General features: G+C 37.8%; 1 protein-coding gene across 5 annotated transcripts in view; it reads right to left on the bottom strand.

Annotated features, from left to right (window-relative positions):
- Window positions 1-27,590, bottom strand: part of VSIG4 (V-set and immunoglobulin domain containing 4) — a 41,729-nt gene that overhangs the window by 7,794 nt on the left and 6,345 nt on the right. For all 5 annotated transcript variants that reach the window (XM_036305459.1, XM_036305456.1, XM_036305458.1 and 2 more), the window contains one exon: window positions 527-589. In XM_036305459.1, coding sequence (XP_036161352.1) covers window positions 527-589 — 63 coding nt within the window. The remainder of the gene's footprint in view (window positions 1-526; window positions 590-27,590) is intronic.

Below are 27,590 nucleotides of genomic sequence, written 5' to 3'. Positions count from 1 at the left end.
CAGGGCATTAGGATCAGAGGGCCTTTTTATGGCCAGGAGCTTTAATGTGGAGAGCAACTGCCAAGTTTGGGATCCTTCTCTGGACATCAGTGCTGAACTTCCAGGAATTTCTGGCCATATCATTGACTACTAGTACTATGAGGTGAATTACCTTAGTTTATTACTGTTGGTAGTAGGAAGAAGGCCCAAAGAGGGAAGGCAACTTATTCAAAGTCCCACAGCAAGTGAGATTAGGAGCAGGATAGAAGTGATTAGTTTTCTCTTTTCCCATGGGATTATTCTAACTCTCCTCTTTTTGCTTCAAAAGTTTTCACAATGAGAAGTATATATATCCATGGTTCCACTACTTTATAATCCTTAAATCCTTGCTATCTTTCTTTTATTTCAACTACATTATTACCATGTTCTTTCTGAGGAACCCAGTGACCTCTTATTTGCCCATCTAATGGCATTAGACCTTCTCCCTTGGCTTTCATGACACCATTTCAGATCTCTATCAGTGCAAAATAACCCTAGTAAAACTTACTTTCTAAAGGGAATTGTATGGTTGCAGGTGCCTCAGTCTTGGTTTTGTGTGGCTTTGAGGAATCTGCAAAGAAAAATGAGCTCAGTCAAGGTTCCTGATACCCTTGAGTTAACAGTTGAATGACGTAGAAAAATTGGGAAGTAAGTAAAGGTCAGTGATGTATATACTCGGACCTGTCTCAACACTTCTCTCATAATGATGGAAAGTTGTATGTTACCTGTTTACACTTAAAATCATTTTAAGGCAGCATTATTAACCCCAAGTTCATAGACACACAAGAATGGTATAGCTAGAGTCCATAGTGTCTTTCAACTTGTATGGGAAAAACATTTTTTTTACTAACTTTGAACTAACATTTTGCTGTTCATTCTCTTGAGAGAAATTTAAGAAGTATCACAAAGAAGGTAGCGCTGGGTGATATCAGTGGAAATAGTAGAGTGATGACCTCTGACTATTCACCTATTCACAAAAGCAATAAAATAACACACAGTTTTATAATCATCTTATTTTTCAGAATTTGAGAAATTACCTAATGGTTTGCATCAACCTAGGGAACATTTATGGAAGAAAAATACCCCAGTCTTCTTAAAAGCATGCACAGTTCATGGTATTTTAACTTACTCCAGCCCCATTACCTCACAATAGTCCAGTACTAGCCTTGAAATTAAACCCAATTTCAGGTGTTGAAGTAAGCCTAACAGATTTAATTCCAAATAAAATTGTCATTATTTGACTTGTGTTGCACTTTCCTGAAAGACCTGATTCAAAAGGCTTGCCTTTATTGGTCATTCAGTGTGGAAACTCTCCCCAGGTAGGGGAAGAATTTGTCACACAGCTGGTTAAGGCAATGAATAACAGTTCACAGAAACAAGAGCCTAACAAGAAAAACTAAAAGGAATGAGATGTCCATAGGGACTTGCAAAGCCCTGACTCTTTTCTAGGAATGTAGAAGACTACACAAATGCATAGAGCTGTGTACATACTCAGAAAAGAAATGAGAGGGCCATAGGTTATTTTTAGCTCTGTCTAGCCTTCAGGATCTGAAAAGCAGGAAATTAAGGCTATGGGATGTTATAAACTTCCTGGGTGAATATTTAAGACATTTTAGAAGGCAATAGAACCCTTTAATGAAGACTTGGAGATTTATTGGTTTGGGGTATTTAAGGAAATCTCTATTCAATAATCAGCTGAATACTAGGGTAACCTAGTAAATACTTTGGTGGACACTCATGACAAAGAATATTATAGACTATACAAAATAAATTCAGAAAAGTCATGAAACAAACAAACAACAACTGGTACAACAAGCAGTGCCAACAATAAGCCCTGCTAAGAGAGAGAGAAAAAATCATATTTCCAGGGTCTCCACTTTAGAAAGTCTAGTTTTCAAACAAAATATGAGATATGTAAAGAAACTGGAGAATATAGCTCATAAACAGGTAAAAAATGAATATAAACTGTCCCTGAGGAAACACAGATATTGGATGTACTAGGAAAATATTTTAAATTATTATAAATATGTTTTAAAAAGTAAAGGGAACTATGTCTAAAGAACTGAGAGAATGAGAACAGATCAAACCAAATAGAGAAAGCAATAAAGAGACATAAATTATAAAACAGGAACCACCTAGAAATACTGCAATTGAAAAGCACAATAGTGGAAAGGAAAAAAAAATACTAGCAAGGAGAAAATTGTACTAGAGCAAATCTTAACAATCAAAAGAAAGAATCAGTAAAGTTGAAGATATGGCAATTGAAATGAACCACTTCAAGGAATAGAAAAAAAATTAATGAAGAGAAATGAACAAAATATACTGGTGAACAAAATGGGTCCAGAGGCATGGATGCATGGAATAGACTGACAGATCTCAGGGGGGTGGCAAGTGGGAGGACAAGAAGAGTTAACCAAAGAACTTATATACACATATGCATAGCTCATGGACACAGACAGTAGTGTAGCATAGGCCTGAGTTGGAGCAGGGGCTGCATGGAGGGGGACAGAAGGGGAGGAATGGGGGACATCTATAATATTGTCAAAAATTTAAAAATATATTTAAAGACAGAAAAGAAAAATGAGCAAAACCTCAGAGATCTGTGGAAAATCATCAAGTATACCAAAATACAATAATGGGAGTTCTAGAAATAGGAGATAAAAAAGGGTAGACATAGGAAGTCCTTCGAGACTTGCCCGCCTGGTCCCCCAATATTGCAAAATTATCTCGTGTCTTTTTCTCTCATTTGTTGTGCGGCTCCTCTTCCAGATACTGAACCCTACTCCACGCAGAACGTGGAGGGAGTCTTACTCGACATCTGGCGCCCGACGGGTAATCTGGAAGTGCAGGCCTCGCTGGAGCGAGAAAAGGAAGTTTTCACCGAAAAGATGTGGAAAACTCACCGAAAAAAGGTGAGGGGAATTCTACTGCACGCAATGCCCAGGATCAACTACAGAAGCCCGGGTCTGTAAGTACACTGGGAACGTTTTCTTAACCAGGCTAACAAATGGGGCAGGATTTGGCTTTAAAAAAGTAGATTCGGCTTTAAAAAGGTATATTTGGCTTTTAAAAACTAAGAAACTTAATTATAGGCTTTTGATTTGCATGTTTAAAGTATTAAAATTTTAGAAAGTAATCTTTTACAGTTTTTGAATGTTATTATAGACTATAACCTTTGTTTTTCTAGAAAAAGGTACTCTTTTAGATCAGGCTGAAAAAAAAGAGTGCCATGGTCACCTCAATGTGGTTTCTTGTTCAAATTAATATCTTAATTTGTGTTTGGAATCTAAAATCTGTAATAAGAAATGGAACCCTGCTGCCAAATCCGCCTCTGGTGTGGAGAGATTCAAAGGTGGCAGGAAAAGGCAGAGCTATAAGCTCTCCCACAATGAGATTACTCAATGTTTTATTTAAAAATTACCAGAGAACATCTTATGACAACCAAACTTTAGCTAAGAAAACCTTGGGTGCTAGCCATGACTTTAGAAAGCGAAATAGGAAAAAATTTAAAATGTCTTTTTCTATTAAGCATGACTTTGGGAACAAATACGCCATCTGAGTCATTTGCTGAAACTTCCCCCAAAGCAGGATGTGGGGGAAAGGAAGGAAAGAAGCTCACGTGGTCATCCAATATGGACGTCACTCCCCAAGAAAGCCACTTTTTCACCTCATCTTCGCCATCTTTATCCTTTTTTTCCAGCTAATGACTTAAAGCTTTTACAAATTCATAAATGCATCCGGGATTTCTATGCACATGTAAAGGGAACAGGCCAGTTTAAAAACGAGTGCGCATAGTTTTGAGCTGACCTTGACCTTTTGGTGTGTACAGAATAAAAACCCCGAGACTGTTTTGGCCTTAAAAATGGTAGAGATGCTGAAGCCGGTTTGGCTCAGTGGATAGAGCGTTGGCCTGCGGACTGAAAGGTCCCAGGTTCGATTCCGGTCAAGGGCATGTACCTGGGTTCCGGGCACATCCCCAGTAGGAGATGTGCAGGAGGCAGCTGATCGATGTTTCTCTCCCATCGATGTTTCTAACTCTCTATCTCTCTCCCTTCCTCTCTGTAACAAATCAATAAAATATTAAAAAAATGGCAGAGATGAACCTGAGAAAGAAATACAGGCTGGTTTCCCAAGGCGATTTAAAGTAGCTCTTGAAATTTCCCGTCCCTGCGGCAAGTACCACCAGGAAGTTGATAGTCAAGTTTACATGTGAATAGCTATGGGTTTGCTTCTTGACTTCCCCAGAAGGAAAATTGTGACCATTTTGAAATTTAGCAGCTATGCCAGGCTTATTGGCTGGAAACTTAAAACTTTTAAGTTCAAATCATCTAAAAGTATTGAGATTTATAATACTGAAATGTTGATCTGAGTATGCCTCGTACAAAATCTAGAGGACAGTATTAAATCTGTTGGTTGATTATGTCTTGCATTTTTGAAGTTTATTCTTAAAAATGTTACTGATTGAGAAATGCTGAATATTTGACTTGCCAGCTAAGAGTTTAAGATTTGGATTGAATTGGGAAAAATTGTATAATAATGATAGCTAAATGCCTTAAAAGAAAAAAAGAAAAATTTATTTTTGAGAAAATAATTTTTGTTTTCTCTGAAATAATTAGAATTCAAAATATGTTGCTTATTGATCTGATTTAAAAAGAGGATTAATTTTATGACCTCAACTGAAATTTTTAATACAAAAACCAGTTTAAATTTAATTGCAAAGAACAGTGTAGACAGCCAACACTTTGGGCTGCATGACTTGGCAGCCGCCATGTTAGCCACATGGCTTGCCACGCCCCTGGGTGTCGCCATCTTGAAACAGCAAAGGCCGCTCCCTCTGACTTAGCCAATCACAAAAGGAATGTCTGCTCACTGAGGCAGGATGGGATTTCAGGGGTGGAGTTTTACTATGGAAATGCGGATGGGGCAGAAAGTGTGCTTGCCTCTCAGATTTATTTAATACTATTTTTAAGAAGATATTTTTAATGCTTAATAAATTAGCAATCACAGTCTTAATATAATTTCAGTGGTATGATAGACCAATGTTTTGAGCAGTTGGCTTTATAAGGGCCGACAATAGAGCTTGTATTTCTTAAAAGGCTTGTAGATAGAGACATTTTTAAAAGATATCTAAAATTCTCAGTAGAACCACAGTTATACATATATCATAAACAAATTAATAGTAATTGATTCCATGGTCAAGACTAGATCCTATTATGTTAAGAACTGTTTTTAAGTGTTAAAAATTTTTTAATTAGATATCTGACAGTTTTTCCCAAGTGCAATATTTCAAAATATAATATACTTGGTTGCATAAGGAATTTCTGCCAAAAAAATTGATATATTAGTAGCAATGTCTTTATTTAAACTAACAAAAGCACCACGCTGCTGCATTTTAAATTAGGCTGGAGGTGGGGGAGCATTTGCACCTGGTGTATCAGACATAAAACTTTACTAAATTCGCTAATCTTTGTAAGCAATTGAATTCTAGTAAATTCTTCTGAGAAGGTTACTGAAGGCTTCCCATGATTCCTCTGTATATGCAAATAAACCAAAGGGTATATTCTTTAAAAAATATAATTGCTAACATTTACAGATTGTTGTTAAAATACTAAATCTGACAATAATTAGTCACCATAAATGAAAAATCACTTGAAATATATAGCTTCGCAACAGTATTTGTTAAAATCTCAAAAGGCAACCACGTTCCTTACATTTGTTGCTTGTGTGAGAAAGAAAACTGTCGGGAAGGAAATAAAAAGAGGTTTCCTTCAGATGTCTAACTATAATTAAAAATCAATATATTGGGCCTCATAAACTAAAATGAATAATTTGTGTTTTGCCTCCTTAAACAAACTGTATGTAAATTTACCCAAAGACTAATACCAGAAATTTAATGTCATTTACTGTCCATAACTTAGGACAAGTAAAGTTAAAAGAATAAATGTTATTTCAAACTGACTTAAAATTGGCAAATTGGGCTAAGTGGATATTCAGGGAAACTTAGCTGTCACCTATTAAAATATAAACTACTACAGTTTTTATATAAGACCTCCATCATTATTCCAAAAAATACTAGGCAGGAACCAATTCCTGGAGCTTTAACTGTTTTTACTGATGGGTCATCAAATGGGAAAGCTGCCTATCATACTATAAATTCTGACCGAGTCATACTGACCAGTCATACTTCTGTGAAAAGAATTGAATTAAAAGCTATTAAGGCTGCATTGCAAGATTTCCAACAGCCTGTTAACATAATTTCTGATTCCTCTTATGCTTCGGGCCTAGTAAGTAGAATTGAAATTGCCCGGTTGAAATGGTTTAGTGACCAAAGTTTATTCTTACTATTTAAGCAAGTTCAACAGATTGTGCAGCAGACAACATACCCTTTTTATATCACCCACATCAGGGCTCACAGCATATTACCTAGCCCATTAACTAGGGGAAATGCACATGCTGATCAATTGGTTGCTTTATTAAAAGAGGCTTCAGAGTCTCATCAGCTTTTAAAAATTCCAACTTGAAAAACAAAAAAGGGGGATGATGGAGAAATCACCTTCGGGTAGGCTGCACCTAGCTTTAATTACTCTAAAATTTTTCACTTGTGATGCTAATGGAAAGACACCTATGGAGCAACATCGGTGTCAGAATAAAAGGAACAGCCCAGAGACCACCTGGGGCATGGTAAAGTGAAGTATGGTAACAATTATTTCAGGTTAAACTGTAAGTTTGGTCTTAAAAGAAACGTTTTTCCTTTACCTGGGAAAGGACAGCACAGCTATCCCAAAGCTAGAGGGCTCCAGTTAATATGTCAACTCAGTGTTCTGGAGACCCAAAACTGCCTAAGTGCCTAAGTTTAACCCAGGTCACTCAAGGGTTCTAGACCCCAAACTGTAATTTAGATAACATGCCTAAGTTTAACCTAGGTCACCAAGGACTCTAGATAATGTGTTTACCTAGAACTGTAATTTAGATAGCATACTGTCTCTGCTTCTGTAAATTTCTTTTTTAAAAACTAGGTTCCTCATTCCAAACCTTGAGTTTAAATTTTAAGTTGTCATGACCTAGAGCAAAGAATATTCTTACATGGTATTATTCTACAAAGTTTTATTAATAATTTTTGATGCCTTACAACAGTATATTGTGCATTTATCCCAAACAAACTTACAAATTAATTCTTTAAATGTTTTGAGAATGTGAAGGGATTTATTCCCTCCTGGGAAGGCACTTAAGCATTCTGTATTGACCTCTCTTGACCTTTTTTGCCAAAAGGATTCCAATTGTATACAGCTGTTATCTGAGCTCTCCGTTCAAGCTGAGATAATGAAAAGCTGGTACCATGGATCTGTCTCTTGCCCAATGGCGTAAGCTGGGCCCTCTCTGGAGAAGAAACCTGGGTTCCCTATGATCAGTGCCGGGACCCCGCCAGCAGGCGAGGGGATCCAAAGGCAGTTGCTGGGCATGGAGGCCAGAGGGACATAGGCTACCAAGGACAGAACTGAACCTCACATCACCCTACTTGGCCCAGAGATGGCTGGTAGTCAAAGACGGGTAAGACCCCACACGGTGGGGTGACCTAAGACAGGCACAGTCGGGGGCCAGTAGGAGAAAACTTGGGGATCAACAGAGGTGGGGCACAGATCCTCACCCCCCCAATGGTGCAGGGGCTTGAACACTCGCCCCTTCTGAGGAAGGTCTCCTGTCCCCATGGCTGCTTCTCGCTTCCCATGCCCAGCCCAGATCAGGAACCAAATAACAAAAGAGATTTGGTCCAGCTGAAATCAGAATCCAGATAAGCAGAGGCTTGGCTAACAGACCCTATGTCTAAATCTAGCCTAACAACAGGAATGCTTGGGCCTTCACAAGGATGTAAAGTGATCCTTTTCATTAATATTTACAGTGTAAATTAAGATTATCGTTAAAATATTAAATTTGACAGTAACATAGTTGTCAAGTTTTCAAATTACTTAAATTTGGCTAATTTGAGATAAGTAATTATTCAAAAAGTATTAACCAAAATTTTCATTTCGTGGTAAACATGCTATGAACCTAAAACATGTTCAGGTTCATTTTTTGTGTGTGCAGAAAATTAATATTTAAAGCTATCTAGACTGCATTATACAATTTCCAAAAAGACTTCTAATTAAATCAAAAAAAGGGGGATAGTGGAAAAATATAGTGGAAAAATGCCATGTAAGAAAATAGATCTTGTAACTAAATTAAAATTTTTTCATTAGCAAGACACCCAGAAAAAACACACATGATGCCAGGGTAAGCCAGGGAAAGATCATTTTAAAGAAAAAAAACCCAAGTAAGGTTTTTTCCTTTAACCTTTGGTCAAGTATATGTTTGTATACTTTCAGAGAACAGCTTCAAAACCATATGGATTCCTGCGACAACAGATCCCAGAAAGAATTGCTCCAGCCACAAAGACAAAAGAGACAGTTCAGAGATGGAGATGGTGAAGACGCCTTGCCATGCTAGCAATCAGCAGCTGTGCGTCGCTGCAGGGTGCCCAGGACCAAACCAGAGGACCGGACCTGCATTACCACCATTTGTCCACCATCCAGAACCAGCATTTCATTGCTGGCACGTACACATGAACTGTTGGACATTGAAACTTGGACTCAGAACTGTTGGACATTGAAATTGGGACTTGTTCTTATATTTCTAGCCTACAGATACTTGATTTTTTAAAGAAAAAATAAGGGGGAGATGCCGGAGTCCATTCATTGTCTTCACTAGCTGAGTTTAGACAGAGACCCGCCCCCCCAAAGCTAGTAACCTTTGAAGTTCTAGCAAAGGTCAGAACTGTGCACCACCAAGTTAATTTAGGTAATAATAATTGAAGCATCCCCACCTTAGTTCCCTTAATTCCTTAGATACTTATGTAGATCCTTGTTGATTATTGTTAATCAGATACTCTGCCTACTCCCGGAAATCTATTGATGAGCTAATCAGATACTTTGTCTATTCCTGAAAATTGTCTGCTGATCTGTGTGTCATTGAAACCTCCTTACCCTAAGGGCTACTCCAGATCAATAAAAGATTGGAGCAGCCTGAGCAGTGGAGGAAGTCCTTCGAGACTTGCCCGCCTGGTCCCCCAATATTGCAAAAAAAAAAAAAAAGGTAGACATAATATTTTTTTAAATGTCAAAAATAAAAATTTATAAAAACATTTAATTTGAAAATAAAAAAGCTCAATGAACTATAGGCAGGAAAAAAAATACACACCTAGACACATAATCAAAAGACAAACCAAAGAATAAATATTGAAAGCAGCAAAAGAAAAGCAAATCATTTTATAAAGGGATTCTAAATAAGATTAATTGCTCATAGGATTACATATTCAAAGTACTGAAACAAAAAAAACTATCAAAGTTAAGTAGGGAGAAAACCAAGATGGCGGCATAGGTAAACACCGGAGATTGCTGCACAACCACTTCAAAAATACAACTAAAAGACAGAACGGACATCATCCAGAACCACAGGAAGGCTGGCTGAGTGGAAATTCTACAACTAGAAGGAAAGAGAAAAGCATACCAAGACTCAGAGGAGGTGTGGTGCGAAAGTAAAATACAAAGGTGCGGAGGTGCATGCGGAGAGGGCTGGCAGCTGAGGACATGATTGTATTTTTCAATTGGGAGGGAGTCTCAGGCTCTGAGCTCCAGTTCTGGGTGAGTCTCTGGGGACCCAGACTCATATGGGAGAAACAAGATTGTCTGGCATCAGTCAGAACTCGAGGGCAACTTTCTCTTGGAGGCACACGCAGTGATTGCCGGGGCCTCTGAGGACAGGATTGAGAGCAGCCATACTGCTTGCTCCACCCGCTCTGTTGATCCGTGCATGGAGGCTTTTGCATATGAAAGGCCCGACCCTTTGTAATCTGAAAATTACTTAACAAACTGCAGCTGCCCCAAGGCCCCGGGGCAACTTGCATTGCTTTACAACTGGCTTCTGCTGGGTAGCCTCAGGCAGAGGCTAGATTAGCACCTCCTTAGATCCACGAGCCAGTGTACCCAGTGGTCAGAGTGGGACCATCCAATTCCAACTCTGAAGATCCATAAGGGAACACTCAGGGGGAGGACTCAGTGAGCACCGGAGCCCCACTGAAGCAAGTCTTGCCCCATAAGGGTGTCTTCAGCACAGAAGTTCTCCCACCGTAGGCACAGCTGATTCTCACAGCCAATTGGCCTGGAGGTCAACCTCCCAGTGTTACCTACAACAATCAAGGCTTAACTACAACAAGACTGTGAACAAAGCCCACAAGGGGGTTCACCAAGAGTGTCTACCTCAGGTAATTGGGGAGGCTGAGCAACTGGGCCCTATAGGACACTTAGCACAGAAAGCCACTCTATCAACACAGCAAAGCATAAAAAATGCTGAGACAAAGAAACAGGACACAAATGACAGAAATGGAGGAAAGCAAACTACTGGATATAGAGTTCAAAACCACACTTTTGAGGTTTTTTGAGAATTTTCTAGAAACCGCCAATAAACTTGATGAGACCCTCAAGAAATCTAATGAGACCCTCGATGTTATGATAAAGGACCAACTAGAAATTAAGCATACACTGACTGAAATAAAGAATATTATACAGACTCCCAACAGCAGACCAGAGGATCTCAAGAATCAAGTCAAAGATTTGAAATATGAAGAAGCAAAAAACACCCAACCGGAAAAGCAAAATGAAAAAAGAATCTGAAAATACGAAGACAGTGTAAGGAGCCTCTGGGACAGCTTCAAGCGTACCAACATCCTTATTATAGGGGTGCCAGAAGAAGAGAGAGAGCAAGATATTGAAAACCTATTTGAAGAAATAATGACAGAAAACTTCCCCTACCTGGTGAAAGAAATAGACTTACAAGTCCAGGATGCACAGAGAACCCCAAACAAAAGGAGTCCAAAGAGGACCACACCAAGACACATCATAGTTAAAATGCCAAGAGCAAAAGACAAAGAGAGAATCTTAAAAGCAGCAAGAGAAAGAAACTCAGTTACCTACAAGGGAATACCCATACAACTGTCAGCTGATTTCTCAACAGAAACTTTGCAGGCCAGAAGGGAGTGGCAAGAAATATTTAAAGTGATGAATACCAAGAACCTACAACCAAGATTACTTTATCCAGCAAAACTATCATTCAGAAGTGAAGGTCAGATAAAGAGCTTCCCAGATAAGAAAAAGCTAAAGGAGTTCATCACCACCAAACCAGTATTGTATGAAATGCTGAAAGGTATCTTTTAAGAAGAGGACGAAGAAGAAGGTAAAGATACAAATTATGAACAAGAAATACACATCTATCAACAAGTGAATCTAAGAATCAAGTGAATAAATAATCTGTTGAACAGAATGAACTGGTGATTATAATAGAATCAGGGACATAGAAAGGGAATGGACTGACTATTCTTGGGGGAGAAAGGGGTGTGGGGGATATGGGAAGAGACTGGACAAAAATCGTGCACCTATGGATGAGGACAGTGAGTGGGGAGTGAGGGCGGAGGGTGGGGTGGGAACTGGGTCGAGGGGAGTTATGGGGGTAAAAAGAGGAACAAATGTAATAATCTGAACAATAAAAGTTTAATAAAAAAAATAATAAAACTATCAGTCAAGAATTTTATATTTAGCTCTGCTGATGTTGCTCAGTGGTTGAGCATTGAACTATGAACCAGGTGGTCATAGTTCAATTCCTGGTGAGGGTATATCTCTGGATTGCATGCTTGATCCCCAGTAGGAGGCATGCAGGAAGCAGCTGATTAATGATTCTCTGTAATCATTGATGTTTCTATCTCTCTCTCTCTTTCCCTTCCTCTCTGGAATCAATGAAAATATATTTAAAAAAAGAATTTTATATTTATCAAAACTACCTTCAAAACCAAAGAAGAAATTAAAGCATATTAAGATAAACAATAACTGGGAGAGTTTAATTCCACCAGATCTGCTTTATGAAAAATTTTAAAGGAAATTATTCAGTCTGAAATGAAAGAGTACTAGATAGTTACTTGAATCAAAATGAAGAAATAAAGCACTAGTAAAGGTAACTATTCAGTACAAAGAAATTATAAATGTATTTTTGTTTGTAACATTTTTTCTACCTGTTTTAAAACACAAATATAGAAAGCAATAATTATAAATCTATGCTGATGTGATTACAATGTATAAAGATAAAATTTGTTACAATAACAGCATAAGAAGAGGAAGAATATAGCTACATAGACACACAAATTTTATGGACTATGGAAATGAAATTGGTATAATCCAAACTAGATTATAGTAAATTAATAATTAATGGTAGTCCCTAGGGCAGCCACCAAGAAAATATCTAAAAATATATGGTACGAGAAACAAAAAAGAAATTACTAAGTACACTAGAAAACTTCTATTTAACACCAAAGACAGCAATAAAGAAAAATAGAGGAATAATAAAGACAAAATATAAAAATTAACTAATTTCAAAGAAATGGTACCTTATTAACAATTACATTAAATGTAAACAGATTAAACTCTTAAATTTAAAAGCAGAGATTGGGAAAAAAAATACAAGAGCATAAATTACATGCCATGTATATTTAGGATTTAAAAATGAAAATGGATTGAAAATAAAGGATGGCAATAACAAGTGTTGCAGCAGTTGTGGGAAAAAAAAGGAACCCTCATTCAGTACTGTTGGCAATGTAGACTGGTACAATCACTATGGAAATCAGTCTGACAATTCCTCAAAAACTTAATAATAGAGCTACCATAGGATCCAGCAATCCAACTACTGGGCATATACCTAAAAAACTAGAAATATTTGCAAAGATATATGCACTCCTATGTTCATTGCAGCATTATGGCCAAGACTGGAAATAACTAGTGCCCCATAATAAAGGACTGGATAAAGAAGATGTAGTACATATACACAATGGAATACTACTCATCCATAAGAAAAAATGAAATAACGCCATTTTCAACAAAATGGATGGACCTTGAGAATATTATGCTAAGTGAAATAAGTAAGTCATAAAAAGCTCATATGTGGGATATAAAACTGAAATTCATGAACACAAACAGCAGTGTGGTGGTTGCTAGAGAGAAAGAGGTAGAGGAAGAAGAGGGTCCTAATATAAGATGACAAGAGAAGATTTGACTTTGGGTGGTGGACACATGGTGCAAACCATAACTACTGAGCAAACCAAAGGAGCAGAGAGAGAGAACAGTCAGGCCATAGTTACTATCATATATTGAGCCTTGGCACAGAGTCAGGAGCAGGAGACAGTGTAAAAGTTTCCAGCATTCCATAGCTCATCAGTAGCAGACAAAACATTTTACAGATACAAGTACCTGACCATCATTCCTCTGTGGCCCACTCGACAGTAAAATATTCATGAAAACACTGGGGAAAACAAAACAAACTTTTCAGCCTAAGTGTTCTGTACTTATTGCAATTAAACCCACTGGAGAGAGCAAAGACACAGAATACACAAAGCTCCCTTGCTTTTTTTCCCATCCCCCACCATTGCAGAGCAACCTGGTAGAAGCAGCTGTGTGAATTCTGACAGCGCAGGTCACTGGCAACTTCTGGCTACAAAATGCTTGCAGCAGGTACTAATCCACTAAGTGGTGCCTTGAGACTTAGGTAACTAGGTTGTAAAACGGATCCCCACTTCCTCCATTTTTTCTCTCCTCCATATTATTTGTGCTCTCTTTTCTCTCCCCTAATTCTCTTTTCCCTGGTGGTCACTTATATTGGGGTTATCAGTGCCATGAGTACATTCGTGTTTTATTCCCTTTGTGTCATGTCTTGTTGAGTTGATTTTGTCCTGTTTGGTCAACATGGTAGAGAGCAAGTCACGTAACCGGACACCCAGAGAGGAGACTCCATCCATGAATGGGTCAATAACACTCCAGACCCAACTACAGAGGCAGGAAGATGGCAGCCAGGAGGACAGCAGTGAGGGAGAGAGTGTGAATGAATGAGGGAGCGAAAGGGGAGTGTGTGGATGTGTGCTGTGTGTTTGTGTGTGTGTGTGTGTGTGTGTGTGTGTGTGTGTGTGTGTGTGTACATGAGTGAGGGACAGTTAGATCCCACAGAACCTGCGGGGGCTGGTGGACTGGACTCTTCTAGCCGGACAGCCTCTGCTACCACTGCAAACAGTCCCAGGGCAGCTGGCTCTACCACAGAGGCCATGCCATCTTGAAGGGGAGAGCTACTATGACTGAGAGCCCAGCCTCACCTCCACCCAGGGAGCCCTAAGACACCACCTAGGACTCTACAGCAAATCCCGACAGGGAACTGCTGCCTTGGCTGTGGTCCCATGGACAACAAGATTTGAGCCACCCTGGCCATGGGCTCCGCTCCAGCTGGCCTGATGCTTTAGCGCTGGACACCGTGAGCACATGAGCAGCAGCCAAGCAAACAGACTATACTTGATTGAGGAGCAGCAGCTGTGAAAGCAGCCCCATCCAAAGAGCAGCAGCCCTGCAAGTAGCCAGCTCCCTTCTGAGGAGCAGCAGCCATGGGTGGCCTGCCCCCATCTGAGGAGCAGCAGCCACGGGAAGCTCTCCCACATTCGAGGAGAAGCAGCTGCGCCAGCAACCTGAATTTGTCCAAGGAGCAGCAGTTGCGCAAGCAGCCAGTGACTGTTCAAGGAGCAGCAGCTGTGCAAGCAGCCCACCCCCACGAGCCGGAGGAGCCATCACTGCTGTAAGCAGCTGCATGAGCAGTGCCCACCCTTGGACCAGCTGCCACCTGAGTAGCTGCTGCTGTCTGAGGAGCAGCCCCAGTATGACTCAACACCTAGATCATTTGGTGATAGCAAAAATGGGGAGACAAAGAAACCCCCGAAAGAAAAAAGGAATAGCCAGAAAAGTAGATAAGTGAAATAGAGGCAAAAAATATGTCAGAAACAGAATTCAGAATAAGTGTCATACAGATCATAAACCAGATGGATGAAAAAAATCAACAACTTATGTAAGAATCAAGAGGAAATAAAGAGTGATATACCTACAATTAAAAAAAACACTGAAAAGTTTCAACAGTAGACTAGGAGAAGCAGAGGACTGAATTAGCAAATTAGAAGACAGGAAAGAAAAACACACCCAAAATGAACTGCAATTGGAGAGAAAAAAAAAATTAAAAGACAGGAGGAGAGCCTAAGGGAGCTTTGGGACAACATGAAATAGAGCAACATACAAATAATAGGGGTGCCAGAACAACAAGAAAAGGAACAAGGTTTGGAAAACCTATTTGAAGAAATAATGCCCGAAAACTTCCCTGATTTGGGGAAGAAAAAATTCATTCAAGCACAGAAAGTCCCAAACAAGATGAACCCAAAAAGATCCAAACCAAGACACATCCTAATTACCATGGCAAACATTCAGGACAAAGAGAGAATCTTTAAGGCTGCAAGAGAGAGACAGAAAGTTACCTAAAAGGGATCTCCCATTTGATTATCAAATGATTTCTCAACAGAAACACATGAGGCCAGAAAGGAATGGAAGGAAATTTACAAAGTGATGCAAAGCAAGGGACTGAATCTAAGAATACTCTATCCAGCAAAGCTATCATTAGAAATTGAAGGGGAAATAAGGAGCTCACAGACAAAAAAAAAAAAAAAAAAAAAAAAAAGGCCAAGGGAGTTTATCACTACCAAGTCAGCAATGCAAGAAATACTAAAGGGACTGGTGTAGAAAGAAGAAATAAAAAGGGAAGAAGGAACACAGGCACAAAAAATAAAGATGGCTACAAAGAAGTAACTATCAATAATAACTTTAAATGTAAACACACTAAATGCTGCAATCAAAAGACATCGAGGAGCTGAATGGATAAGAAAACATGACCCATATATATGCTGTTTACAAGAGACCCACCTCAAAGGGACTCACACAGATTGAAAGTGAAAAGATGAAAAAATATCTTTCAGACAAATGGAAATAAGAAAAAAACCTGGGGTACCAATACTTATATCTGACAAAACAGACCTCAAAGTGAAGGCCATAACAGGAGATAAGGAAGGCCACTTCATAATACTAAATGGATCAATACAAAAAAAGATAGAACTCTGGTAAACATATATGCACCCAATGCAGGAGCACCCAAATACAAAACAAACACACAAACAAACAAAACAAACAAACAAACAAACAAACAAAAAACTGCTGGAAGATATCAAGGGAGAGATCGACAAAAATACAATCATAGTAAGGGGAACTTAATACCTTACTGACATCTCTGGATAAATCTTCTAGACAAAAAAAATCAGCAAAGAAAAAGCAATCCTAAATGACTCACTAGATCAGATGGACCTAATTGACATCTTCAGAACAGTTCACCCCAAATCCACAGACTATATGTTGTTCTCAAGTGCACATGGGACATTTTCAAAGGTTGATCACAGACTGGATCACAGTCAAAGTCTCCCCAAATTGAAGAAGATTGAAATCATATCAAGCATCTTCTCAGGCCACATTGGCATAATATCAGAAATAAACTACAATAAAAACAATCAAAAAATTCAAACACTTGGAAGCTGAATACCATGCTATTAAATAATGATAGGGTTACCAAGGAAATCAAAGAAGAAATTAAAAACATCCTGAAAATGAACAACAATGAAAACACAACAATCCAAAATCTATGGAGCACACTGAATGCAATCCTGAGAGGGAAGTGTATAGCTCTACAGGCCTACCATGAAAAAACAAGAAAAAAATTGTAATACATTATCTAACTCTACTACTTAAAGAGTTAGAAAGAGAGCAAAAAGAAAATCCCAGAGTGAGCAGAAGGAAGGAGTTTATAAAGATTAAAGGGGAAATAAATGCCATAAAGACCAACAACAACAACAAACAAAGTAAAACAAACCATAAAACAAAAAAAAAATACATAAAAAATAAATAAAACCAAGAGCTGGTTCTTTGAAAGAATAAACAAGATTGATGAACCTCTAGCCAGGCTCACCAAGAAGCAAAGAGAGAGGACCCAAATAAACAAAATCAGAAATAAAAGAGGCAAAATAACAATAGACCTCACAGAAATGCATAGGATTGTTAAAAAAAAATACTATGGACAACTCTATTCTAACAAACTAGACAATCTGGAGGAAATGGACATATTCCTAGAATAATACAACCTTCCAAAACTCAATCAGGAAGATTCTAAAAATCTCAATATGCTGAAAACTATGGAAGAAGTTGAAGCAGTCACAAAGCTTCCAACAAACAAAAACTCAGGGCCAGATGGCTTCACATGGGGAGTTTTACCAAACATTCAAGGAAGAACTAAAAGTTATCCTTCTCAGACTATTCCAAAAATTTCAAGAGGAAGGAACACTTCCAAGCTCATTCTATGAAGCCAGCATCACCCTCATACCAACACCAGATAAAGACAACACAATGAAAGAGAATTACAGGCCAATATCCCTCATGAACATAGATGCCAAAATCCTCAACAAAATGCTAGCAAATCTGATTCAGCAGTACATCAGAAAGATCATACAACATGACCAAGTAGGATTTATCCCGGGTATGCAAGGATGGTACAATATCCGCAAATCAATAAACATGATACATCACATAAACAAATTGAGAGATAAAAATCACATAGTCATATCAATTGATGCAGAAAAAGCATTTGACAAAATCCAGAACCCTTTCTTGATTAAAACTCTCAGCAAGGTGGGAATAGAAGGATCATACCTCAACATAATAAAAGCCACAACCAACATCATACTCAATGGGCAAAAACTAAAACCATTTACCCTAAGAACAGAACAAGACAGGGATGCCCACTCTCACCACTCCTGTTCAACATAGTACTGGAAGTATTAGCCATTGAAATTAGACAAGAAGAAGAAATAAAAGGCATCCAAATTGGAAAAGAAGAAGTAAATCTGTCCTTATTTGCAGATGACATGATACTATACATAGAAAATCCTAAAGACCCCAACAAAAAATTATTAGACTTAATAAATGAATTTGGCAATGTAGCAGGATATAAAATTAATGCCAAGAAATTAATGACATTTTTATACACCAATAATGAACTTACAGAAAGAGAAGCTAAAAAGGCAAACCCATTTACCACTGCACCAAAAAAATTAAGATACCTAGGAATAAACTTAAGTACGGAGGTAAATAACCTGTATGTGGAAAACTACAGGACACTGGAAAAAGAGATAGAGGAAGACAAACAGATGGAAGAACATAACGTGGTCATGGATTGGTAGAATCAACATCATCAAAATGTCCATACTACCCAAAGCAATCTATAGATTCAATGCATTCCCCATTAAAAGACCAGTGGCATATTTCACAGGCTTAGAATGAACTTTCCAAAAATTCATCTGGAATAAAAAAAGACCCCAAATAGCTGCAGAAATCCTGAGAAAGAAGAACAAAATTGGTGGGATCTCCAAACCAGATATCAAGCTGTATTGCAAAGCCACTGTTCTCAAAACAGCCTGGTACTGTCACAAGAACAGACATATAGATCAATGAAATAGAATAGAGAATCCAGAAATTGACCCAAACGACTATGCTCAATTAATATTTGACAAAGGAGGCATGAACATACAATGGAGTCAAGACAGCCTCTTCAATAAATGGTGTTGGGAAAATTGGACAAATACTTGCAAAAAAATGAAACTAGACCACCAACTTATACCATACACAAAAATAAACTCAAAATGAATAAAGGACTTAAAAATAAGATGGGCAACCATAAAAATAGTAGTGGAATCCACAGGCAGAAAAATATCAGACATATGCCAAACACTCTAACTCCTGCAGGAGCAATTTCTTCACTGATACTGCTCCTAGGGCAATGGAAACTAAAAAGAAAATAAACAAATGGGACTGCATCAAAATAAAAGGCTTTTGCACAGCAAAAGAAACCATCAACAAACCAACAAGAAAGCCCACTGCATGGGAGAACACATTTTCCAATATTATCACCAATAAGGGTTTAATCTCCAACATTTACAGGGAACTCCTACAACCTAACAAAAAGAAGATATTTCAATAAAAAAATGGGCAATGGACCTAAATAGACACTTTTCAACACAAGACAGAAGAAATGCCAAGAGACATATGAAATGAAAACATGGTCAAAGTCACTAATCATCCAAGAGATGCAAATAAAACTACAATGCGGTACAATCTCACACCTGTCAGAATAGCTATCATCAACAAATCAACAAACGACAAGTGCTGGAGAGGATGTGGAGGAAAAGGAACCCTCATGCACTGCTGGTGGGAATGCAGGCTGGTGCAGCCACTTTGGAGAACAATATGGAGTTTCCTCAAAAAACTAAAAATGGAACTCCCATTTGACCCAGTGATCCCACTTGTAGGAATATATCCCAAGAAACTTGAAACACTAATCAGAAAGGATATATGCACCCCTATGTTCATAGCAGCACAATTCACCATAGCTAAGATTTGGAAACAGCTTAAGTGCCCATCAGTAGATGAGTGGATTATAAAACACATCTACACAATGGAATACTATGCTGCAGTAATAAAGAAGGAGTTCTTTCATCAGGTAGGGGAAGTTTTCTGTTATGATTTCTTCTAATAGGCTTTCAGTATCTTGCTCTCTCTCTTCTTCTGGCACCCCGATAATTCGGATGTTGGTACTTTTGAAGTTGTCCCAGAATCTCCTTACACTATCTTTATATTTTTGGATTCTTTTTTCATTTTGCTTTTCCAGATGGGTGTTTTTTGCTTCTTCGTATTTCAAATCTTCGACTTGATTCTTGGGATCCTCTAGTCTGCTGTTGGATCTCTGTATATTATTTTTAATTTCAGTCAGTTTATGTTTAATTTCTGACTGGTCCTTTTCCATTTTTTTTTTTTTGCATTCTCATTAAGATTCTTGAAGGTCTTACTAAGTTCCTCTCAGGTTCGTAGAAGATTCTTGAGTAGCCTTATAACTGTGGTTATGAACTCTATGTCCTCCATTAGTTTGCTTTCCTCCATTTCTTTCATTTGTGACATGTTTCTTTGTCTCTGCATTTTACACTTACACGTCCAGGAAGCGAAGAGAATCCCAAATAAGAGGAAACCAAAGAGGATCACACCAAGACACATCATAATTAAAATGCCAAGGGCTAAAGACAAAGAGAAAATCTTAAAAGCAGCAAGAGAAAAACAGTTATTTACCTACAAAGGAGTACCTGATTTCTCAACAGAAACCATGCAGGCCAGAAGGGAGTGGCAAGAAATATTCAAAGTGATGAATAGCAAGAACCTACAACCAAGATTACTCTACCCAGCAAAGCTATCATGTAGAATTGAAGGTCAGATAAAGAGCTTAAAGACAAGAAAAAGCTAAAGGAGTTCATCACCACCAAACCAGGATTATATGAAATGCTGAAGGATATTCTTTAAGAAGAGGAAGAAGAAGAAAAAGGTAAAGATAAAAATTATGAACAATAAAGTGAGAGCAAATAAATATCTATCAACAAGTGAACCTAAAAATTAAGTCAGAATAAACTGGTGAATATAATAGAAGCAGGGGCATAGAAAGGGAGTGGACTGACAATTCTTGGGGGGAAGGAGGTGTGGGGGGTGCGGGAAGAGACTGGACAAAAATCGTACACCTATGGATGAGGACAGTGGCAGAGGGTAAGGGAATGGGGTGGGGTGGGAACCAGGTGGAGGGGAGCTATGGTGGAAAAAAAGAGGAACATCTGTAATAATCTGAACAATAAAGATTTATTAATTAAAAAAATAAAATAAAAAATATTCTCTCTCTCTAAAAAAAAAAGGCGTTCTTTCCATTTGCAAGAGCATAGATGGAACTGGAGAGCATTATGTCAAGTGAAATAAGCCAGTTGGAGAAAGATAAATATCACATGATCTCACTCATTTGTGGAATATGATGAACAACATAAACTGATGAACAAAAACAGATCCCCAGACAGAGAAACATTAATCAGACTGTCAAACCTCAGAGGGAAGGTAAGGGAGGGTGGGAGTAAGGGGGAGAGATCAAACAAAGGACTTATATGCATGCATATAGGCCTAACCAATGGACATAGACAACAGGGGTGTGAGGGTATGAGTGGGGGGTGTGGGTAATGTGGGAATAAGGACACATATGTAATAACTTAACCAGTAAAAAAATTTAAAAAAAGTTAAATGGAATAAATGCTTCAATGTAATGACAATGGGTAGCTAAATGGATAAGAAAAGAAGACTCACATATATGCTAGCTAGAAAAGTCTCACTTCAGATCAAAATACATACCAAGCTGAAAGCAAAGAGATGAAAAGATATGTTATGCAAAATATATTTTATGGAAACAAAAATAAAAACCAGGATAGCCGTATTTATGACACACAAAACAGACTTTAAAGCAAAAGCTATATATGAGACATAGAACAAGATTACATAATAATAAAAATTCAATCCAACAAGGGGATATAACCCTTGTAATAGTCTATGCACCCAACACAGGGGCATTTAAATGCATAAAGCCAAACTTGATGGACATAAAAGGAAAAATCAACAGTAATTCAATCACAGTAGGGGACTTTAACACAACATTGAAATCAATGGATATATCTTCCAGAGAGAAAAACAAGGAAATGGTGGACTTAAATGATACAGTAGAGAGTTGAATTTAAAAGCTATTTCAAGAGAATTTAATCTTAAAATAGCAGAATATACATTCTTTTCTAGTGCACATTGAATATTTTCTAGGATAGAGCACATGTTAGGACACAAAATAAGTCTCAATAAGTATAAGAAAATTGAAATCATATCAAGCATCTTCTCTGACCACAATGGTATGAAACTTGAAATCAATTAAAAGGAAAAAACCTGAAAAACACTCTAACTCCTGCAGGCTAAATAACATGTTACTAAACAATGAATGGATTACAGTGAGATCAATAAAGAAATAAAAAGATATTTTGATACAAATGAAGATGAAAACTCAAAAACTCAAAATCGATGGGATACAGCAACGCAATCCTAAGAGGGAAATTAATAGCAATACAGGCCACCTCAAGAAACAAGAAATATCTCAAATAAACAATCCAAACTTTCACCTAAAGGAACTAGAAAAAGAACAAACCAAATCCAGTTACTATAAGGAAGAAAATAATAAAGATCACAGCAGAAACAAATAATATAGAGTCTAAAAAAACAGTACAAATGATCAATGAAAACAAGAGCTGGTTCTTTGGAAAGATAAACAAGATTGATAAACCTTTGATGAAAATCATCAAGAAAAAGAACAGAGAGGACCCAAATAAATAGAATCAGAAATAAAAGAGAAGAAATAAATGATACCACATAAATACATGGAATTATAAGAAAATACTATGAACAATTATATGCAAACAAATTGAACAACCTGGAAGAAGTGAATACATTCTTAGAAACATGCAATCTTCCAAGACTGAATCAAAAATAAATAGAAAATCTGAACAGACTAATTACAAGCAAAATCTAAGCAGTAATGAAAAAAACTATCAATAAATGAAAGTCTTGGACCAGATGGTTTCACAGATGAATTTTATCAAAGATTCAAAGAACTAACACCTATTTGTCTCAATGTATTCCAAAAATTTCAAGAGGAAGGAGTACCCCCTAACTTATTTTACAAGGCCAGTATTATTGTGCTTCCAAATCCAGATAAAGACATTACAAAGAAAGAAAATTATAGGCCAATGTTCTTGATAAACATAGATTCAAAAATCTTCAACAAAATATTCACAAACCAAATTCAACAATACATTAAAAAGATCAACTACAATGATCAACTAGGAATTATTCCTGGTTTGCAAAAATGGTTCAATATCCACAAATCAATTACCATGATACACAACATAAAAGAAATAAAGGATTAAAGTCATATGGTCATATCAATAGATGCAGGAAAAGCATTTCATAAAACCCAGCATCTATTTGTGATAAAACTCCAGCAAAATGGGAATAGAGGATCATACATCAACATAATAAAGGCTATTTATGACAAACCCACAGGTAACACCATACTCAATGGAGAAAAACTAAAAGTCTTTCCCTTAAGATTAGGAACAAGACAGAGATGTCCACTTTCATCAATCTTATTCAGCATAGTATTGGAAGGCCTACATATAGCTATCACACAAGAAGAATAAATAAAAGCCATCTAAATTGGAAAAAAGTAGTTAAACTGCCATTATTTATAGATGACATGATAATAGACATTAAGAACTCTAAAGATTTCACCAAAAAAGTACTGGAACTTATAAATGAATTCATAAAGTATCAAGGTACAAAATAATTATATAGAAATCAGTTGCATTTTTATAAACCAATAATGAATTAAAAGAAAGAGAAACTAAAAGCAATCTTATTTACAATTGCATAAAAAAGATGTAGAAAGAAATCTAAACAAGGGTGTAAATTAACCCTGTATTTGGAAAGTTATAAAACATTGAAGAAAAAAACTTAAGAAACCACATACAACACAGTTAAAATGTCCATACTATCCAAGGATATCTATAGAGTCAACACAGTTCCTATCAAAACACCAATGACATTTTTCACAGAAATAACACAAATAATCCAAAAATTTACATAGAATTAATATATTCCCTGAATGGTCACACTAACCTTGAAAAAGGATGACAAAGTTGGAAGTATCACAATACCTAATGTTAAGCTACACTACAAGGCTAGAGTAAAGAAAACAGCAGAGCATGGTGCTGGTATAAAAACAGACACATACATCAATGAAACAGAACAGAGAGCCCAGAAATAGGTATTGATTGACCCATGCCTATATAGTCAATTAATATATGACAAAAGAGGCAAGAACATACAATGGGGTAAATAGTCCATTCAATAAGTGGTGTTGGGAAAATTGAACAAATAAATGCAAAAAAAAAGAGAGAAACATATCCACTGACACCATATACAAAAATAAACGCAAAATGTATTAGTTAAAATGTAAGACTTGAAACCATAAAACTTCTAGAAAAAAACATAAGCAGCAATTATTTTTTCTTATAGATCTCCTTGGTCAAAGAAAACAAAGGACAAATAAACAAACAGGAGTATATCAAACTAAAAAGTTTTACAGCAAAAGAAGCCATCAGAAAAAGGAAAAGACAACCTACTGAATAGAAGAACATATGCATAATGATACATCTGATAACTGGATAATAAGTAATTTTATTAAAAGTATATGTAACTTGCCCTGACCAGTTTGGCTCAGTGGGTAGAGCGTTGGCCTGCAGACTAAAAGGTCCCAAGTTCGGTTCTGGTAAAGGGCATGTACCTTGGTTGTGGGCACATCCCCAGTAGGGAGTGTGCAGGAGGCAGCTGATTGATGTTTCTCTCTCATTGATGTTTCTAACTCTTTATCCCTTTCCCTTCCTTTCTGTAAAAAAAATCAATAATATATATATATATATATATATATATATATATATATATATAATTTTAAAAGCATATATAACTCAATGCCAAAAAAACAAACAATCCAATTATGAAATGGGCAAAGGACCTGAATAGACATATACACATGACAAGTAGATAAATGAAAAGATGTTTGACATCAATAGTCACCGGAGAATGCAAATTAAAATGAAGGCCCCTGACCAGCCAGTGTTGCTCAGTGGTTGAGCATCAACCTATGAACCTAGAGGTCATCAACCTATGAACCTGGTCAGGGCACATATAAGAATCAACCAATGAGCCCTAACCGGTTTGGCTCAGTGGATAGCCAAACCAGCCATCTGCCTGAGGACTCAAGGGTCCCAGGTTCGATTCCGGTCAAGGGCATGTACCTTGGTTGCGGGCATATCCCCAGTAGGGAGTGTGCAGGAGGCAGCTGATTGATGTTTCTCTCGCATCGATGTTTCTAACTCTCTACCCCTCTCCCTTTCTCTCTGTAAAAATTCAATAAAATATATTTTTAAAAAAAGAATCAACCAATGAATGCATAAATAAGTGGGACAACAAATCAATGTTTCTCTCTTTTCCTCTCTCTTTACAAAAAATAAAATTTAAAAATATTCAATGAGATATTACCTCACTCCTGTTAGAATGGCAATCATCCATAAATCAACAAACCAGAAGTGTTGTTGAGGATGTGGAGAAATGGGAACCCGCATGCACTGTTGGTGGGAATGCAGATTGGTTTAGCGGCTATGGAGAATATGGAGGTTCCTCAAAAAATTAAAAATAGAACTGCCTTATGACCCAGCAATTCCATCTCTGGCTATATAGCCAAAGAAACCTAAAACATTAATTTGAAAGTATACATGCACCTTTATATTCACTGCAGCATTATTTGAAATAGCCAATATAAGTCAGAGAAAGACAAATACCATATGATTTCATTATATGTGGAATTTAAATAACTAAATAAATGAACAAATAATATGGAAATAGACTTATAGATACAGAGAACAGACTGATAGTTGTCAGAGCCGGGGGAAGGTTTGGTGGGCTCAGTAATGGATTAAGAAGTACTAATTGGTAGATACAAAATAGTCATGGGGATGTGAAGTACAAAATGGGGAATATAATCAATAATATTATAATAACTATGTGTGGTGTTAGGTGGGCACTTGAAACATTTGTGGGATCACTTTGTAAAGTATATGATCATTTAACCACTATGTTGTTTTAACTAATACAAAATAATATTGAATGTAAAAAAAAAGCATATATATATATATATTAGTGGCCCAGTGCATGACATTTGTGCATGGGGAGGGGGGATATCCCTCTCCAATCTGGCACCCTTTAAAAGATGTCCTACTGCCAGTTTACAGGGATGGGGCCTCAACCGGCAGTCAGACATCCCTCTCTCAATCCGGGACTGCTGGCTCCTAACTACTCACCTGCTTGCCTGCCTGCCTGATTGCCCCTAACCACTCTGCCTGCTGGCCTGTTCACCCCCAAATGCCCCCCAACAGCCTGATCACCCCCAACTGCCCCCCATGCTGGCCTTCTCGCCCCCACCTTCCCTTGCCACTGGCCTGCTTGCCCCCAACTGCCCCCCTGCTGGCCTGCTCACTCCAAATTGCCCCCCCACTGTCCTGATCACCTCCAACTGACCCCCACTGATGGTCTGCTAACCCCCAATTGGACCCCCTGCTGGTCTGCTTACCCCCATGGGGGTGTGGCCAGCCTGGGTGAGGGGCTGGGGGCCCTTTTCAGGCTGGCCACGGTCCCCGGCGACCCAAGCTCCCAGCTTCTCCTTTTTTTCTTTTTCTTTTTTTTTCAGTGCCTTTTTGAGCCGAGGCCATGGCCAGCTGGAAGCAGGTATCTAGGATTTATTTATCTTCTATAATTGAAACTTTGTAGCCTTGAGCAGAGCCCAGGGCTGGCCAGGGCAGGCGGGAAGCTTGGCTTCCTCCATCACCGGGAGCAACCCAAGCCTCCTGCTCGCTCCAGCTCCATAGCTGCTGCCATCTTAGTTGGGTTAATTTGCATACTTGCTCCTGATCGGCTGGTGGGCGTGGCTTGTGGGTGTAGTAGAGTGGTGGAGTGATGGTTAATTTGCATCTTTCTCTTTTATTAGTGTAGATATATATATATATTATTTACATATATATACTAGGCTTACATACATATGTTAGGCATATATATACACACATAGTAGGATTAGGTCAAGAATAATGGATGGAACAGGGGGTTGGAGTCACTGAAATGAAGACCTCAAGTAGAGGGTTTGCTGTGGAGAGAAGAATGACACATCTTACTTTAATCCAAGAGGTAATGGGTACAGAAAAGTTAAGGCAGAGAAGGTGGTTAAAAAAATTCACCTTGATCTTCTTAGATAAGGAGAAGATGAATAACTGATATTAGGAATAGGACAAAAATGAGCAAATTTATTGGCATACAGCATGGCTACAATAATTGGATGTCACAGAGTATAAGACAAACATGGGGTAATGCGTATCTGTATTTTTTTGTGAGTAGAGTTCAGTAGTCCAAGAGCATGAGCAAAGACACGGTCTATTCCAGAACTGAGAAACAGCACAGTGGTTGAGGGAGAGGGATGAGGAGCTGAGACCTAAATAAGGCAGATATGAAACAGGGGACCAGATTCATGGGACAAGGTTTAAGTAGAGAAGGAGGCAGGTAAAAATAAATATTGAAGTGAAAGAAGCTTGTATCAGTGAGCAGAAAAGTTGGAAGGTTCAGAGTAATTCCTCTGAGCCTCAGTTTCTTTATCTGTCAGTAAAGGAAATCATGAGCATTGCTTTATTGCTTGTAAGCATGGACTGTGATAAGAAATATACAGATTGATTGGTTGTGATCAAGTTCCTAACCAGATGGGTTAGGAACTAACTTACAGAAAGGTGAAAATTTCAACTTGTTTCTCTTTAAAGTACACAGTCTTGGACTTTCTGGACATTCCCTGCTCTCTCTGCTTGACCAGATTGTAAACTCTCAGAGAACTGGGCCAGTATTCATATAATTATCTCAGAGTAAGACAACACTTGTTTCCCCCAAAATTAATAGACCAAAACCTACAGAATGCACATTGTTATTACAACTCAACTTGGAAAACAAATCCTTTCAGTCAAACACAGGAGTCTCAAACTAACATCAGTCTCCTAACACAATCGGTGA

This window comes from Myotis myotis, unplaced genomic scaffold (genome assembly GCF_014108235.1).
Source record: "Myotis myotis isolate mMyoMyo1 unplaced genomic scaffold, mMyoMyo1.p scaffold_m19_p_4, whole genome shotgun sequence".
NCBI lineage: Eukaryota > Metazoa > Chordata > Mammalia > Chiroptera > Vespertilionidae > Myotis > Myotis myotis.
Note: the sequence above shows the minus strand (reverse complement) of the source record. Positions and strands in the feature narration are given on the sequence as shown.